This window comes from Eretmochelys imbricata, chromosome 23 (assembly GCF_965152235.1).
Source record: "Eretmochelys imbricata isolate rEreImb1 chromosome 23, rEreImb1.hap1, whole genome shotgun sequence".
Taxonomy (NCBI): Eukaryota; Metazoa; Chordata; order Testudines; family Cheloniidae; genus Eretmochelys; species Eretmochelys imbricata.
Window position 1 is genome coordinate 15817053 of NC_135594.1, and position 15776 is coordinate 15832828.

At 54.9% G+C, this 15776-nt stretch overlaps 2 protein-coding genes and 1 pseudogene across 2 annotated transcripts in view; 2 read left to right on the forward strand and 1 right to left on the reverse strand.

The window, feature by feature from the left end:
* LOC144278920 (olfactory receptor 1E5-like) overlaps nt 1-1512 on the forward strand; it is a 35226-nt gene extending 33714 nt beyond the window's left edge. The window contains exon 2 of the mRNA XM_077840301.1: nt 550-1512. Within this exon, the coding sequence (XP_077696427.1) occupies nt 554-1501 (948 nt within the window). The 5' untranslated portion in view covers nt 550-553 and the 3' untranslated portion in view covers nt 1502-1512. The remainder of the gene's footprint in view (nt 1-549) is intronic.
* Nucleotides 1513-6525: 5013 nt separating this feature from the next.
* Nucleotides 6526-7440, forward strand: LOC144278850 (olfactory receptor 1B1-like). Its single transcript, XM_077840204.1, is given in 3 exon segments — nt 6526-6972; nt 6974-7214; nt 7217-7440. Coding segments are annotated over 3 exon segments (912 nt in total).
* A 6689-nt stretch (nt 7441-14129) lies between these two features.
* LOC144278852 (olfactory receptor 1G1-like) lies at nt 14130-14918 on the reverse strand (annotated as a pseudogene).
* Between the last annotated feature and the right edge of the window lie 858 nt (nt 14919-15776).

Here is a 15776-nt window from a genome sequence, read left to right on the forward strand (position 1 = left end):
AGGGGGGGTGTGGGGATGGATGGTCAGACAGAGGGGGTGGGTGGGGATGGATGGACAGACAGTTGGGGTGGGTGGGGAGGGGTGGATAGGTAGATGGTGTGGATGGTGATGGATGGATGGATGGACAGAGAGGTGGATGGGGAGGGATGGACAGACGGGGGGGTGAGGGGGATGGATGGACAATGGGGGTGGATGGGTAGACAGAGGGGGTGTGGGGGGATGGATGGACAGATAGAGGGGGTGGATGTGGGTGGATGGATGGACGGATGGATGGATGGATGGACAGACAGAGGGGGTGGATGAGGATGGATGGACAGACAGAGGGGGGTGTGGGGATAGATAGATGGGGGGAATGAGGATGGATAGATGGGGGGATAGACAGATAGCTGGAAGGGGATTGATGGATGGGGGAGGATCTGTAGCCAGAAGGGGTGCATGGGGTCCGGCAGGTAGCCCTAGGCTGGAGAGCTCCATGGGCAGGGCATTAGGGGCCAGCTGCGGGGCAGTGGACCCAGACACATAACTCTGTCCCCCGCTCTTCCCCCTCAGGGCCATGGGACCGAGGAACGGGACCAGCGTCTCCGAGTTCGTCCTGCTGGGCCTCGCCTCCTGCCCGGCCACGCGCCGTCTGCTCTTCCCCCTCTTCCTGGGCACCTACCTGGCCACCCTCCTGGGCAACCTGCTGGTGGCCCTGCTGATCCGCCGGGACCCCCGCCTGCACCGGGCCCCCATGTACTTCTTCCTGGCCCACCTCTCACTGGCCGACATGGGCTTCACCTCGGCCGCAGCCCCCACGGCACTGGGGACCCTGGCATCCGGGAGCCGGGCAGTGCCTTACGCCGCCTGCCTGGCCCAGAACTACATCTTCATCGCCTTCGGGGTGCTGGAGAACTTCCTACTGGCCGTCATGGCCTACGACCGCTACCTGGCCGTCTGCCGCCCGCTGCGTTACACCGCCGTGATGAGCCCCGGGCGCCGCTGGGGGCTGGTGGGCGCCTCCTGGGGGCTGGCCCAGCTCCACGCCCTGCTCCACACCCTGCTCCTCGCCCGCCTGCCCTTCGCCGCCCGCCCCCGCCTTCGCCACTTCTTCTGCGACCTGCGCCAGCTCCTGGCCCTGGCCGGTGGAGACACCCGGCCCAACCATGCCGCCATCCTGGCCGAGGGCAGCCTGGCCGTGCTGGGGCCGCTGCTCCTGGTGGCCGGCTCCTACGGGCGCGTCGTGGCCACCCTGGCCCGGCTGCCTGCCGCCCGGGGCTGGCGCCGGGCCCTCTCCACCTGCGGGGCCCACCTGGCCACGGTGGCCCTGTTCTACGGCACCGTCATCGGGCTTTTCCTCCGGCCGGCCGGCAGCTACGCCCCCTGGCGGGACATGGTGGCCACCCTGCTCTACTCCACCGTCACGCCCCTCCTCAACCCCTTCATCTACAGCCTCCGCAACCAGGAGATGAGGGGGGCTCTCTGGCGGGCGCTGGGGAGGGAGCCGGCACCCCTGGGAGCCTAGCCCGGGAGGGAGGAGAGCTGGTGGCCCAGGACAGGGGGACAGCGAGGGCCTGGGGCTAAGGTGGCTGGCAGGGATGCGGGAGGATTACTCTAGTCCCTTCTGCCTGGGAGGGGAGTGGGGTCTAGGGGTTAGAGTGGGGGGGGGGGGCTGGGAGTCAGGACTCCTGGGTTCTCTCCCTGGCTCTGGAGCACGGTCTTAGTGAGTCAGAGCGGCGGGGCTGGGAGTCACAACTCCTGGCCCCGAAAATGGAAGCAGCCGAATTGCTGGTGTCAATGGGAACCAGCGGCCCATCCAACCGTATTATCTCCCACACTCCCTGCTGCCGTGGACCAGAGCAACGAGCCCATCTAACCCGGTATCCCGTCTTCACGGGGCTGCTGGCAGAGGAATGCGCCAAGCGCCCCCTGGTGGGGATTATGAGTTTCCCTGGCCCACTGGGGTAGCTTTGCCCCAAAGTCAGCAGGCTGATTTCCCTTTCAGGGGGCAGGGCTCAACCTGGTCTCATCTGACTCTGCCTGTCCTGGGCACCTGCTCCTGTTTTCGGTCTTGCGGCAGAGAGTTCCACAGGTGGCCAGTGACAATAAACTGAATTTCTTTTGTTTCTCCTTCAAATCTGTGGCTTTTCCTTGTCCAGATGGGGTGGATAAAACCAGACATCCTGGTCTGTGGGAAACTCTGACTTTCTGAAACTCGATTTTGTATTTCGAAAAGACAGAGTTGCCCTTGAGACGAAAATCCTGAATAATGTTGACGGGCGACCCATGGAAATCTTCCATTTCTGCAGCCATCCGGAAGGTAAATAGGTGTGGTTTCAATAAAGTCCATTCGTTTTCCGTTGTGTGGACTTGATTAAAATATTTTTATTAATGGTACAGCCAGGCTAGAAAGGATTCGCTTTTTTAATTGCTAAATGTCGTTAACTAATTATTGTCTGACCCCTCCCGCATCGTTTCCCACCCCCAGTAAATTTTCCAATGGTGGAAATTTACATCAATAAAAACTGGGGGTGGGTGGGGGGGATTAAGTCGTGGGTCATGATCCGCTGACCGTGAGCTCCCAGCACGACACTGAGATGAATCACAGGTGCCGACTCTGTGTGTGCTCTGGGGCTGGAGCACCTACGGAAAGCAAATAGTGCTCAGCACCCACCAGCCCCAGCTGTTCGGCAGCTGGGGGAGGGGACTGGGGGAGGGCGGAGAGGAGCTAGCTGTGGGCAGGCGGAGGACTTGGGGATGTACAAATAAGGGAATCGTGAGCAGGAGCAAAGAGGTGATTTAACCTCTGGATTCAGCTGGGATCCTAGAAGTCCCTGGGTCACATGCCCTGGGGGAAAATGAATCCTTCCTGACCGCTGCACTGCCCTGAAGCATGAGAGTGGATCCCGGTCATGGGCTCACTGCCAAGCTGCCAGGGTCATGCGTATGCCAAGGGCTGGTCTCCCATGGCCCACGAAGGGAGGAGACAGCCCGAGGGAGGGAAGAGCTAAATGGAAATTGAAGGGAAGGGATGTGGAAGGGCAGAGCGGAGGCGTCACCTCAGTCCTGTTTTCCCTGAAGAGGGGAGGGGATCTCCCCTGTGCAGATCTGGGTCCAGAGGAGCACTGGATGATGGGGGGGGCATTTTATCTCCCTCCCTTCCGCACGTGCTGGCTGGTGTCTCAGACAGCCCTGGATCTTTCCAGTCTCCCCCATGCTCCTTCCCTGCCCCCGAAATCCCATCTGAGCCTCTCTCATCAGGGAGCTCGAGCAAAACTGTGTGAAGACCCCCGCACTCCTGGTCTCACATTTGAACTGTTGAGCCGTGGTGGGAAAACCCAGCCAAAGGACCCCGAGCCATTCCTAGCCATGATGCACAACCCGCTGGCCAGCCCTGGCCAAGTCCTTGCCCCATCCCTTGCCTCAGTTTCCCCTCCCACCTAGCTCCTCTTCGCTGCCTCTCACTACGTGTCCATGCAGTGACACTTCACCCTCAGATGTCCTTGTACACTGGCCTGTCTGTCTATCTACCAGATCCCCATTGAGATCAGGGCCCCGTCATGCCAGGTGCTGCCCAGACCCCGACCGAGATCAGGGTCCCGTCGCGCTGGGCGCTGCCCAGACCCCAACACCCTCATGGAGGCGACTTCCCTTGGTTTTCGGAATTGCAGAGACCCATCCTGGAATCCTGTGCCCAGTTCTGGGAAGACCCGGTTTTAAAAGGAGGTTGAAAATCAGAGCAGCGGCAAAAGAAAGAAGTAAACATGATTCAAGCCAGGTAGGGCCCAACCCAACGGGACCCAGCTACAAGGGGCAGGTCCAGATGGGACCAGCTGGGCAAACAACTGGACCAACTCAGATCACCTCAGCTCCCCTGTTCCTGTCCATGACGGCGGCTGCCCCCGTGCTAAATTCTGTGTGGTGCGGAGCAGCCGCAGGGGGGTATATTTGTAACGGTGAGAGCAACTGGCCATCGGCATCACCTCCCAAGGGCCGTGTCATAAATATAAAGGGAAGGGTAAACCCCTTTGAAATCCCTCCTGGCCAGGGGAAAGCTCCTCTCACCTGTAAAGGGTTAAGAAGCTAAAGGTAACCTCGCTGGCACCTGACCAAAATAACCAATGAGGAGACAAGATACTTTCAAAAGCTGGGAGGAGGGAGAGAAACAAAGGGTCTGTGTCTGTCTGTATGCTGGTTTCTGCAGGGGATAGACCAGGAATGGAGTCTTAGAACTTTTAGTAAGTAATCTAGCTAGGTATGCGTTAGATTATGATTTCTTTAAATGGCTGAGAAAAGAATTGTGCTGAATAGAATAACTATTTCTGTCTGTGTATCTTTTTTGTAACTTAAGGTTTTGCCTAGAGGGGTTCTCTATGTTTTTGAATCTAATTACCCTGTAAGATATCTACCATCCTGATTTTACAGGGGGGATTTCTTTATTTCTATTTACTTCTATTTTTTATTAAAAGTCTTCTTGTAAAAAAAACTGAATGCTTTTTCATTGTTCTCAGATCCAAGGGTTTGGGTCTGTGGTCACCTATGCAAATTGGTGAGGCTTTTTATCCAACATTTCCCAGAAAAGGGGGGGTGCAAGTGTTGGGAGGATTATTCATTGTTCTTAAGATCCAAGGGTCTGGGTCTGTAGTCACCTAGGCAAATTGGTGAGGCTTTTTACCAAACCTTGTCCAGGAAGTGGGGTGCAAGGTTTTGGGAAGTATTTTGCGGGGAAGGACGCGTCCAAACAGCTCTTCCCCAGTAACCAGTATTAGTTTGGTGGTGGTAGCGGCCAGTCCAAGGACAACGGGGGGAATATTTTGTACTTTGGGGAAGTTTTGACCTAAGCTGGTAAAGATAAGCTTAGGAGGTTTTTCATGCAGGTCCACACATCTGTACCCTAGAGTTCAGAGTGGGGGAGGAACCTTGACAGGCCGCAATGGGGCTTCCATCAAAGGGAATTTTCCAAAGCAGCGGGAGGGTTTTTCTAAACAATCTGCCCTAGGAACAGTTTTGGGGACTTCCTCCAAGCTGTGTAATTTACACAGGAGGTCAGGAAATCTAGAAGAAGGTGCAGTGGACGGGGCTGGGTCAGGAAATAATTTGACCCTTTGGAGCTACGGCCCATTGACCCCACCTGGGATCTGCCCCCTTGACCCCAATGGAGCTACGGCCCATTGACCCCACCTGGGATCTGACATTTTCTTTGTTCTCCTGCTGCTCTCTGCTCAGGGTCCCTTGGGGTTCCCTGCACGTGAATAAATCTCGTTGTGGGATCCCGGTTTTGCTGATCCTGTTCCGGAATCACTCCTGAGCCGTCCTGTTCCTCGGCGCCTGACTCTCCACCCCTCTCCTGCCCCCTCGGGGAGGGATGTCGCTGCGGCTGCTGGTAGTGGGGGGTGCAGGCTGGGACGCGGTGACAGGGGTTGCAGGGAGCTGGGAGACACCGGGTTTGTGAGAAGATGGATTCGGATCCTCTGTTCTGTGGGCTCATCTACCCCGCACCTGACGTGCGAGGGGCTGGGAGCAGAGCCTGGAGCAGTGGGGTTGTGTGTAGTTGTGTGTTTTGTGTTGTGCTATGAATGGGCCAGTGGTAGGTGAGTGTTTGAGTGAGGAGGGCATTTGTGGGCCTGGCGCAGGTGGCTGACAACTTTCCGGTGGGGTCATTTTTCTGCCAGAAATCAGACTTTCCTCCACGTTCTGTAATGACAGGACCCTTCATTCCGAGAAGGTTAAAAAAGCCTCCTTTCCAGCCCCGCATGGCTTTCATATTGCCATAAAACGGTTCTGGTCACGTTATCCTAGCCCCATAGCTCTTTTACGCTCTATATGATATCCGACAGCCCGTCTTTCCTGTCGGCTGGGAACGATTCAAGTTGGCTCCGTCCCCCCCGATTTCACAGCACACCTGCCGAACGAAGCTTTCCGGCGGTAATCCTGGAAATGCACAGAGCGGCCAAGTGAGAAAACCGCGGCTGGCGAACTCAGATTCGATCGAAAGGTACTTTCTTTGCATCTTTCAACAGGGGAGGTGAACTGTGTGGGCTTTCCGGGCTCCTAAGCCAGTCGTCAGCATCGCTTGTCGTGAAATAGTTCTGTTTCTGACCCCCCTGCTGAGGTCTAGCTGCCTCTGATTTCCTGCATTTAAATGGATCGAATTGGAAAGAAAATCCGTAAAACCACGGCTCGATGTTAGCCGTCACAATTGTAGAGAAATAATGGAATTGCGCCTGGCCATTCGGTTGTGCTTTAAGGTCAGCAAAACAAAATCTTTAAGGTCACGGTGAAAAGACACCACAATCACCCAGCACACACACTCCCCTGACACAGCTCCAAACACCTTTTCCAGAACTGGAACCAGAATCCTAGGGTATAACTGTGTGTGAGGGCTGGGAGCCAGGACTCCTGGGTTCTCTCCCCGGCTCTGGGAGGAGAGTGGGGACTGGTGGGTTAGAGCAGGGTGGGCTGGGAGCCAGGACTCCTGGGTTCTCTCCCTGGCTCTAGGAGGGGAGTGGGGGCTGGTGAGTTAGAGCTGGGGGGGTGCTGGGAGCCAGGATGCCTGGGTTCTACTGCCTGGTCTTTGACCCTGGCTCCCTGCCTTCTCCCCACAGCCACATGGGTTGTGAGAACGGCAGCGAAATCTCCGAGTTCATCCTGCTGGGCCTGTCGTCCCGCCCGGGGCCTCAGCCCTTCCTCGCCCTCCTCTTCCTCCTGCTCTACGTGGCCGGCGTTCTGGGCAACTCCCTGATGGTGGCTCTCACCACGGTGGACCCCCGGTTCCACAGCCCCATGTACTCCCTCCTCCGTAGCCTGTCGCTGGTAGATGTGGGCCTGCTCTCGGTCACCGTGCCCCAGGCGCTGGCCCACGCCCTCTCCGGCCGCCGGGCCAGGCCCTTCCGCGCCTGCCTGGCCCAGTTCTTCTTCTTCTACCTCTTCGGCGTCTCCAACACATTGCTCTTGGTGGCCGCGGCCCTGGACCACTACGTGGCTATCGGCGACCCGCCTGTGCTACCCAGCCGTGATGAGCCCCCCGGTCTGCCGGCGCCTGGTGGCCTCCTGCCTCGGCCTGGCCGCCCTCCACGCCGGGCTGCTGCTGAGACTCAGCCACCGCGGCGGGAACCGGCTGCCCCACGTCTTCTGCGACCACCAGCCCCTGCTGCGCCTCTCCTGCTCCCCGACACGGGTCAACGAGGCGGCCATCTTCTTCGACTGCGGCCTGGTCATCCTGGGACCCTTCCTCTTCATCACGGCTCCCACCTCACCACGGTGGCTTTGTTCTACGGGGCGATCGTCGGGGTCTACTTCCAGCCCAGGGCCAGCTACTCGGCCCCCCGGGGGGCCATCTTCTCCGTCACGTACACCGTCGTCACCCCGGCCGCCAAGCTCTTCGTCTACAGCCTGCACAACAAGGACGTCCAGGGGGCTCTGAGGAGACTGATGGGGAGGGGGGGTTTCTCCCAGATGCCATGAGACTTGGGGTCCCGGGGCAGGGAACGGGCCGGCTCAGGGGGGCAGGGAATGGGGCACGGGGCCTTTCCCCTCTAGGGGGCACCAGCTCCCATCTGCCCAAGGGCGGGGACAGGCTGGCTCAGAGGGGCGGGGAATGGGACATGGGCTTCAGGGGCCGCCAGCTCCCATCCGGCCCCAGGGCAGGACACTGGCTGGCTCAGTGGGGCAGGGAATGGGGCACAGGGCCTTTCCCCTCTAGGGGGCGCTGGCTCCCATCCGTCCCCAGGGCGGGGCTCTGGCTGGCTCAGGGGGGCAGGGAACGGGGCACAGGGCCTTTCCTGTCTGTCCACGGTGAAAATACAGACCTTTAAATCCTTTGGCCTGATCCAGAATACTTCGTCCCTGTGACGCTGGCAGGCCAGGTGTGTTTGGCGTTGGGACTTTATGGCACGGCCGCACCTCGTGTGTTCGGCCACCTGATGCTACCGGTGCCCTGCGGCGCCATGATGCAGTGCTTGATCTGTGACTTGCTAAGACTAGGAACCCCCGGTCGGGGGAGACACCTCACCCAGGGTGAATCACTCGCTCCCCGCAGGCAGGGTCCTCCCCTGCCCAGCAAACATCGGGCGCCAGATATCAGTGGACGTGAGCTCCCCTCATAGGCCTGGGGTCCCCAGCCGGTTAGCCCTGCAGAATGCAAATGTGTTATAGCATCTCTGGACTGTCTCCCGTCGGTGCGTCTGTGACGCTGCATGGAATAGGGGTGACCGTTTGTAATATTGTTGAGACCAATATTACAAAATTTCAATGAATCTCACCAGATACGCCATGTAAAGTATCAGCGGGAAAGATAGGATTGGTTAATTATGATAATTACAGCTGTATGTATGTATCATTATTGTATTATGAGTTATAAATACGTGGGGTATATTTGCATTTCCAACTTGTGCTGTGTTTCTGGAGATTGGCACCGGCATGAGCCAGCCTGCTTGATGGCCCATCAAAGACCATCAGCTGTACGGTGATCCCATTGAGAGAAGCCCGGGTTTAGGCCTTTGAGTCAGCAAGACATGTAGGGCCAGGTCGGTGGACAGAGACCTCTAAGGCTTTTCCACGCCCTGTGCTGGGTAGCTTGTATTTGGGACACGGGGTGTAGACGCCATGTGGCAAAGGATATGAAAAGGCAGTTGTGTCTTCTCCATTTTGTGTTCAGTCCTGCTTCTTACCCAGGGAGTAACTTCTCTACACACTGAAGCTCTGAACAAAGGACTGACAGACCCATCCACATGGAGGATCTGTTCCAGAAGGACTTTACAAGCCAGCAAACTCACCAGATCTATGGACTTTGAAGACTTTGTACGTATGTGAGTGTTTTACCATTTAACCGCTCTCTTCTCGCTCTTTCTTTCTTTTATAATAAACCTTTAGTTTTAGACGCTAAAGGATTGGCCGGCAGCGTGGTATTTTGGGTCAGATCCAACCTAATATTGATCTGGTAACGAAGCTGACCCTTTGGGGTCAGAAAAGTTTCATTTAGTGAGCAGAGTTTTTAAATAACTTCTCACTGTTCTGGCCCCAGGTGCTGATTGGGAGCCAGAGAACTGGAAGGCAACAAAGGAGGCTGTGTGATTTCTTTTTTCAGCTTTTTGATAAACCAGCGTAGGGGAGCAGGAGCACAGTTTGTGACTGGTTGGGGAGTCTGACTTCAGTATTACCTACCACTCTGGGGAATGTCTGCTCTCCTTGGCATTTTCAGGGAGGGCTACCCTAGGCACCAACAGCTCATGGCGTGTCTTTCACAGTGTAGATAACGGCCTCGTTTCTTTCTCTGGGTGAATAAATATTTAGTTCATTACAGGATTGGCGGCAAGTGCCATCTTTGCCATCCACCCCCTCTATCCATGCATTCCCATGCCCTATCTATCTATCTATCCCCACACACCCATCTATCTCTCTGTTTACCCATCCCCATATCCCTATCTATGCAATCGAATCTATCTAACTATCCCCATCCACACACCCCTCTCTCTATCTATCTATTCCCATACATCCATCTATCTATCTATCTATCCATCCCCATACACCCTGTGACATAACCCCAGGGTACAACCTAGCCTGCGGGACTGCTGAGTCCTCTTAAACTCTCCAGCCTGGCCTGTCTCTCCTTACACCATGCCACTGACCAGCTGCAAGCCGCTCCAGGTGCTGTGATCACTCAGGCATCAATACACAGGGACACACCCAGCTGAGTTGTATAAATGTTCTATCAGCCACTCATGAATTATACACAGGGAGACCCCAGCCAATTTCCCCAGACCCCAGCCTTGCACCCCAGAGATGTCCCCTCTTACAATGCTCAAGACCTTCTCTTGAACAGTGCAAGCTCATTAATTAGTTTGCCCCCTCGTCAAAGGGAAGTGGACGTGCACCCGCCTTTGTAGTCTGACCAGACTCCCCAGCCGCTTGCAAGAAACTCACGGGCCAGGACAAACCATTACAATGAGTTTATTAACTGCAGACAGATCAATGGTCAGTGATTATAAGTGGTGGGCACAGAGGTACAAGTTGGTTACCTAGGAAATAAAAATGGACTCACAGGCTAAATGCGAAACTTTATCAGACGAAGCAAGATTGGAATCAGATGGCTTTTCTCCCCCCAGCCCCCCTGGCCAGACGTTCCAGGCAGCTCCCGGTTCTCAATACACAGGCTAGATTCCCTTCCAGCCTGGGACCAATCTCCCCAGTTCAAAGTCTTTGTCCTCCAGGCGATCACCGTTTATACTTTCTCTCCAGGTGCTGGAAAGCTCCTGGCCATGACGTGGGGGGTCAGGCCGCCCCCATGGTGTACGTGCCCCCTCTAAGGAGTCTCCAGGAGAGTGGATTCTTCTTGATGGGCCCTCAGCGCCTGTCTGGCCAATCGAGAGGTCAATCCGCCTTGCCCATGTGCTGCTCCTTTCTTGCCACTGAAAGGCCAGCTGTGGGCATTCCCACTTGCCACATATTTCAGTGACAAACATGCAGCAAGACTTCCTAGCTCCCCATCCAACGAGACCCACGCACCAGCCAACAGGGTAGCAACGTTTAGCCAATTGTGACGTCTCAACTGAGACCTTGCAAGGCACACGTTGTACCAAACCCAGCACAACCACATCACCAGGGTGAATACGGGGCTCCAGGGTGGTATTTTGAGGTACAGAGTGTCACATGCCCCCCTCCGCAATTTTTCCCCATCCTCTTTTAAAAGATGCACCCCAAAACTGGGTTCCAGCCACAGTCGCACCAGGGTCAACCACAGAGGGAAGAAAATCACCTCTCCGCTCCAACTCAAAGATTCCCCTGGCAGAGGTGCCCGGTTGGCCACTGTGCAGATGACAACTGGTGGTTCTGCCCTATCTCCAGATCTCTGGGGGGTTGCGCAGCTCCCCTACCCCTTTCTGCCCTGGGAACAGCACTCAGCTCCCAGAGCCCCCCGCCTCCAGCTCAGCGCAGCAGGGCCCGGAGACCCCCAGTGGCCCTAAGCACCTGAACCAGCCTGGGTCCCACCAAGGGAGTCGCACCCACCGCTGATGAGGGCAAAGTGCTGCGATCTCCCCCAAGGGCCTTTTGCTAACGAGCCCAGCTGGGAGACCGCTTCATTGGAACTCTGCGGACTGAAAGGCGAACTAACAGGGCCTCCAGAGAGCCCTAAGCCGTCAGCCCGGCACTGGAAAAACAGAGCTAACGAGAGGAAGTTATCGCTGAGCGTCTGAGTGGGACAGAGATGATGACTTAAGAAAACAACTCACTCAATTAGACGTCAACTCGAACAGAAGACTCTAGAAAAAGATGACTTGGGAAGAAGATAACTCCAAAAGAGGACATCAGAAGAAGGTCACTAAAGAAGACAATGACATAAGAAGATGCAGGAAGACAATGGCTGTAACAAAGTGGGAATTTTTTGTAATATTTTCATGAAGCCTTATGTGCACCTCAGTTTCCCCTATATGCTGCACTGTTACCCAGTGAGTGAAAAGGGATGGCTTGCTCTTGGGGCAGGCAAAGACACAAGTGTGGATGGTGCCTCGCTGCCTGGGGCCTTGGGTCCCAAATCAATGGAGCTCTTGAGAAGACAATGGCAAATCCAATCACCAGGACATGAACACCTACCAACCAACAACCCAGAGCGATATGGACAGCCCTGCCTCTCCGCAGGGGGGCTGAGCCACATCTCCCCAGCTCAGGAACAAAGGACAAGAGCAGGGGGTGAGGTGGAAGTCAGTTGAGGCACACCTTGGAGTCTGGTGAAGGAGATGAGATGGAGGGACAGATGGAGCTTGACCAATGAGTTTCACTAAAGCCAAGCTGAGCTTCCATTTCTTTGTGCTAACCAAAGACTTCCTATGTTGGGTTCCAGTTGACTAATAACCCCGACTGTTGGACAGCGCTGGCCAAGCGTCCCTGAAGATGCTGGCGGAGGAGGTGCATTGCTCCCTAAGAAAGGACAAGTCCCCCTCGGGGATCTGTCTCAGTGGGACTCGCTGAACGGAGCTCACGGTGTGAAGCAGAGGTGCTGTAGAATGGAACCCCTAAGGGGTCGGGCACATTGAATGGGGTTCCTCCCAGAGACTACCCAAGCTGGGGCCATAGCACCAATCCCGTGGATCCGTGACAATGACTCAAGAAGAAGATGACACAAGAAGAATCAAGACAATTCAGGAAGACAATTCAGCATGGATTCAGGAAGACAATTCAGTATGGATTCACGAAGGGAAGGTCATGCCTGACTAATCTAATCGCCTTCTATGATGAGATTACTGGTTCTGTGGATGAAGGGAAAGCAGTGGATGTATTGTTTCTTGACTTTAGCAAAGCTTTTGACACGGTCTCCCACAGTATTCTTGTCAGCAAGTTAAAGAAGTATGGGCTGGATGAATGCACTACAAGGTGGGTAGAAAGTTGGCTAGATTGTCGGGCTCAACAGGTAGTGATCAATGGCTCCATGTCTAGTTGGCAGCCGGTGTCAAGTGGAGTGCCCCAGGGGTCAGTCCTGGGGCCAGTTTTGTTCAATATCTTCATAAATGATCTGGAGGATGGTGTGGATTGCACTCTCCGCAAATTTGCGGATGATACTAAACTGGGAGGAGAGGTAGATACGCTGGAGGGCAGGGATAGGATACAGAAGGACCTAGACAAATTGGAGGATTGGGCCAAAAGAAATCTGATGAGGTTCAATAAGGATAAGTGCAGGGTCCTGCACTTAGGACGGAAGAACCCAATGCACAGCTACAGACTAGGGACCGAATGGCTAGGCAGCAGTTCTGCGGAAAAGGACCTAGAGGTGACAGTGGACGAGAAGCTGGATATGAGTCAGCAGTGTGCCCTTGTTGCCAAGAAGGCCAATGGCATTTTGGGACGTATAAGTAGGGGCATAGCGAGCAGATCGAGGGACGTGATCGTCCCCCTCTATTTGACATTGGTGAGGCCTCATCTGGAGTACTGTGTCCAGTTTTGGGCCCCACACTACAAGAAGGATGTGGATAAATTTGGAGAGAGTCCAGCGAAGGGCAACAAAAATGGTTAGGGGTCTGGAACACATGACTTATGAGGAGAGGCTGAGGGAACTGGGATTGCTTAGTCTGCAGAAGAGAAGAATGAGGGGGGATTTGATAGCTGCTTTCAACTACCTGAGAGGTGGTTCCAGAGAGGATGGTTCTAGACTATTCTCAGTGGTAGAAGAGGACAGGACAAGGAGTAATGGTCTCAAGTTGCAGCGGGGGAGATTTAGGTTGGATATTAGGAAAAACTTTTTCACTAGGAGGGTGGTGAAACACTGGAATGCGTTACCTAGGGAGGTGGTAGAATCTCCTTCCTTAGAAGTTTTTAAGGTCAGGCTTGACAAAGCCCTGGCTGGGATGATTTAATTGGGGATTGGTCCTGGTTTGAGCAGGGGGTTGGATTAGATGACCTCCTGAGGTCCCTTCCAACCCTGATATTCTATGATTCTAAGACAACTCAAGAGGATGACTCAGGGAAATGGCTAAAAAGGAAGAAAACGCAAATGGAAGACAACTGGAGAAGACTCAAAACGGAGATTACTCAAGATGCAGATTACTCAAAAAGGAGATTATTCAAGAAGACAACAATTGAAGAAGACTCCAAAAGATGACAACTCAAAAAGAAAACAACTCAATAAGATTCAAAATGTTGATGACTCAGTAAGATGATTTCAGATGATGACTCGTCAACTTGAAAAAGATGACTCAAGTAGAGGACAACTGAGAAAGACAACTCAAGAAGAAGATGACTCAAAAATATCAAGAAGACTCCAAAAGATAAGGACTCAATAAGAGAGTCAAGGTGGGTGAGATAATATCTTTAATTGGCCAAAGATATTACTCCACCCACCTTGGTTCTCTAATATCCTGGGACTGACCCAGCTACAGCTACACTGCATATAACAATGTGTCAATAAAACAGCTTAAGAAGATGACTCAAGAAGACAAATCAAGAACAGTATGGCTCAGAAAGACAACTCAAGAAGAGGATCCATCAAGGTGACTCAGAAAGAGGTTGACTCAAGAACACGACTCAAGATTCAGAAATAGCTCATCAGCCTCTGGCCCCCACAGCTCACTTTAGAGCCAACCTCTAGACTGTACAGTGGAGTTCCTGCACTGCATCTCCGAGGCATTGGGGAGATCCAAGTCCCCCGTCCCCCACCCCAGCAGCACCTACGTCCCTGGAGAGGCCACCATCCGGCTGATGGCTTTTCTCAGAGCCCGCTTTGTCTCGTCATTCCTCAGGGTGTAGATGAAGGGGCTGAGCATGGGGGTGACCACAGTGTACATGACAGCTGCCAGAGCATCCTTTTCGGCAGAGAAGCTGGACGAGGGCTGGAAGTAGACCCAGATGACGGTGCCCTAGAAGACCGCTATGACAGCCAGGTGGGAGCCACCGGTCAAGAAGGCCTTGCGCTGGCCGGCAGCCGAAGGGACCTTGAGGACGGCGGACACAATGGCGTCGTAGGAGAGGAGGATGAAAACCAGCACCATGTTGACCGCCAGGGCCCCCTTGGTGTGCAACAGCAGGGCATTGAGCCAGGTGTTGGAGCAAGAGAGGTTCAGCAGGGGGAAGATGTCGCAGAAGAAGTGGGGGACCCTGTTGGAGGCGCAGAAGGGGAGGCAGGAGGCCAGCAGGATGTGCCCCAGGGAGTGGAGGGGGGAGCTCAGCCAGGAGGTGCCCACCACCAGGAGGCAGCGCCTGAGGCTCATCACGGCGGGGTAGCACAGCGGGCAGCAGACGGCCACGTAGCGGTCCAGCAGCATGGCGGCCAACAGGAAGCTGTCGGCGATGAAGAAATACATCTGGGTCAGGCAGCCGACGTAGGAGATGCCCCGCTCCCCTGTCAACGTGCCAGCCAGCAGCTTGGGCACCATGGCCGAGGTGAAGCCCAGGTCCGCCAGGGAGAGATGGCTAAGGAAGATGTCCACAGGGGCCAGGCCTTCTCTCTGTCCCTCCATCAACACCCTTCCACCCACCCCGTCCATCCATCCCTCCCCACTATCCATCCTTCCACCCACCCCGTCCATCCATCCCTCCCCACTATCCATCCTTCCACCCATCCCTCCCCACTATCCATCCTTCCACCCATGCCTCCTCTATACCCATCCACCCACCCCATCCATCCATCCCCACTATCCATTCACCTATTCTTCCCCACTATCCATCCATCCACCCACCCCATCCCATCCATCCCTCCCCACTATCCATCCATCCACCCATCTCTCCTCTCTATTTGTCCATCCATCCATCCCCATTATCCTTCCACCCATCCCTCCTCTCTACCCATCCGTCCATCCATCCATCCATCCCCATTATCCTTCCACCCATCCCTCCTCTCTACCCATCCGTCCATCCACCCCATCCCATCCATCCCTCCCCACTATCCATTCACCTATCCTTCCCCACTATCCATCCATCCATCCCCAGTATCCATTCACCTATCCCTCCCCACTATCCATCCTTCCACCCATCCCTCCTCTCTATCTATCCATCCATCCATCCATCCACCCATCCCCTCTATCCAACAGTGGGTGTTGTTGCGAACTCAGGGTGTTGTTGCAGGGGGTGTTGTGACAGTGGGTGTTGCTGCAAGTGGTGTCTGTGTTGTTGCAGTGAGTGCTATTGCAGTGTGGGTGGATGTTGTTGCAGTGTGTGTTGTGTGTGTTGTTACAGTGGATGTTGTTGCAGGCTGTGTATGTTGTTGTGCGGGGAGTTGTGGCATGGTTGTTAGTGTGGGGTGTGGTTGCACTGCTGGGTGGTTGTTGCAGTGGGGTGTGGTTGTGGCGTGTGGTGTTGTGTGGGTGTGTTGTTGCAGT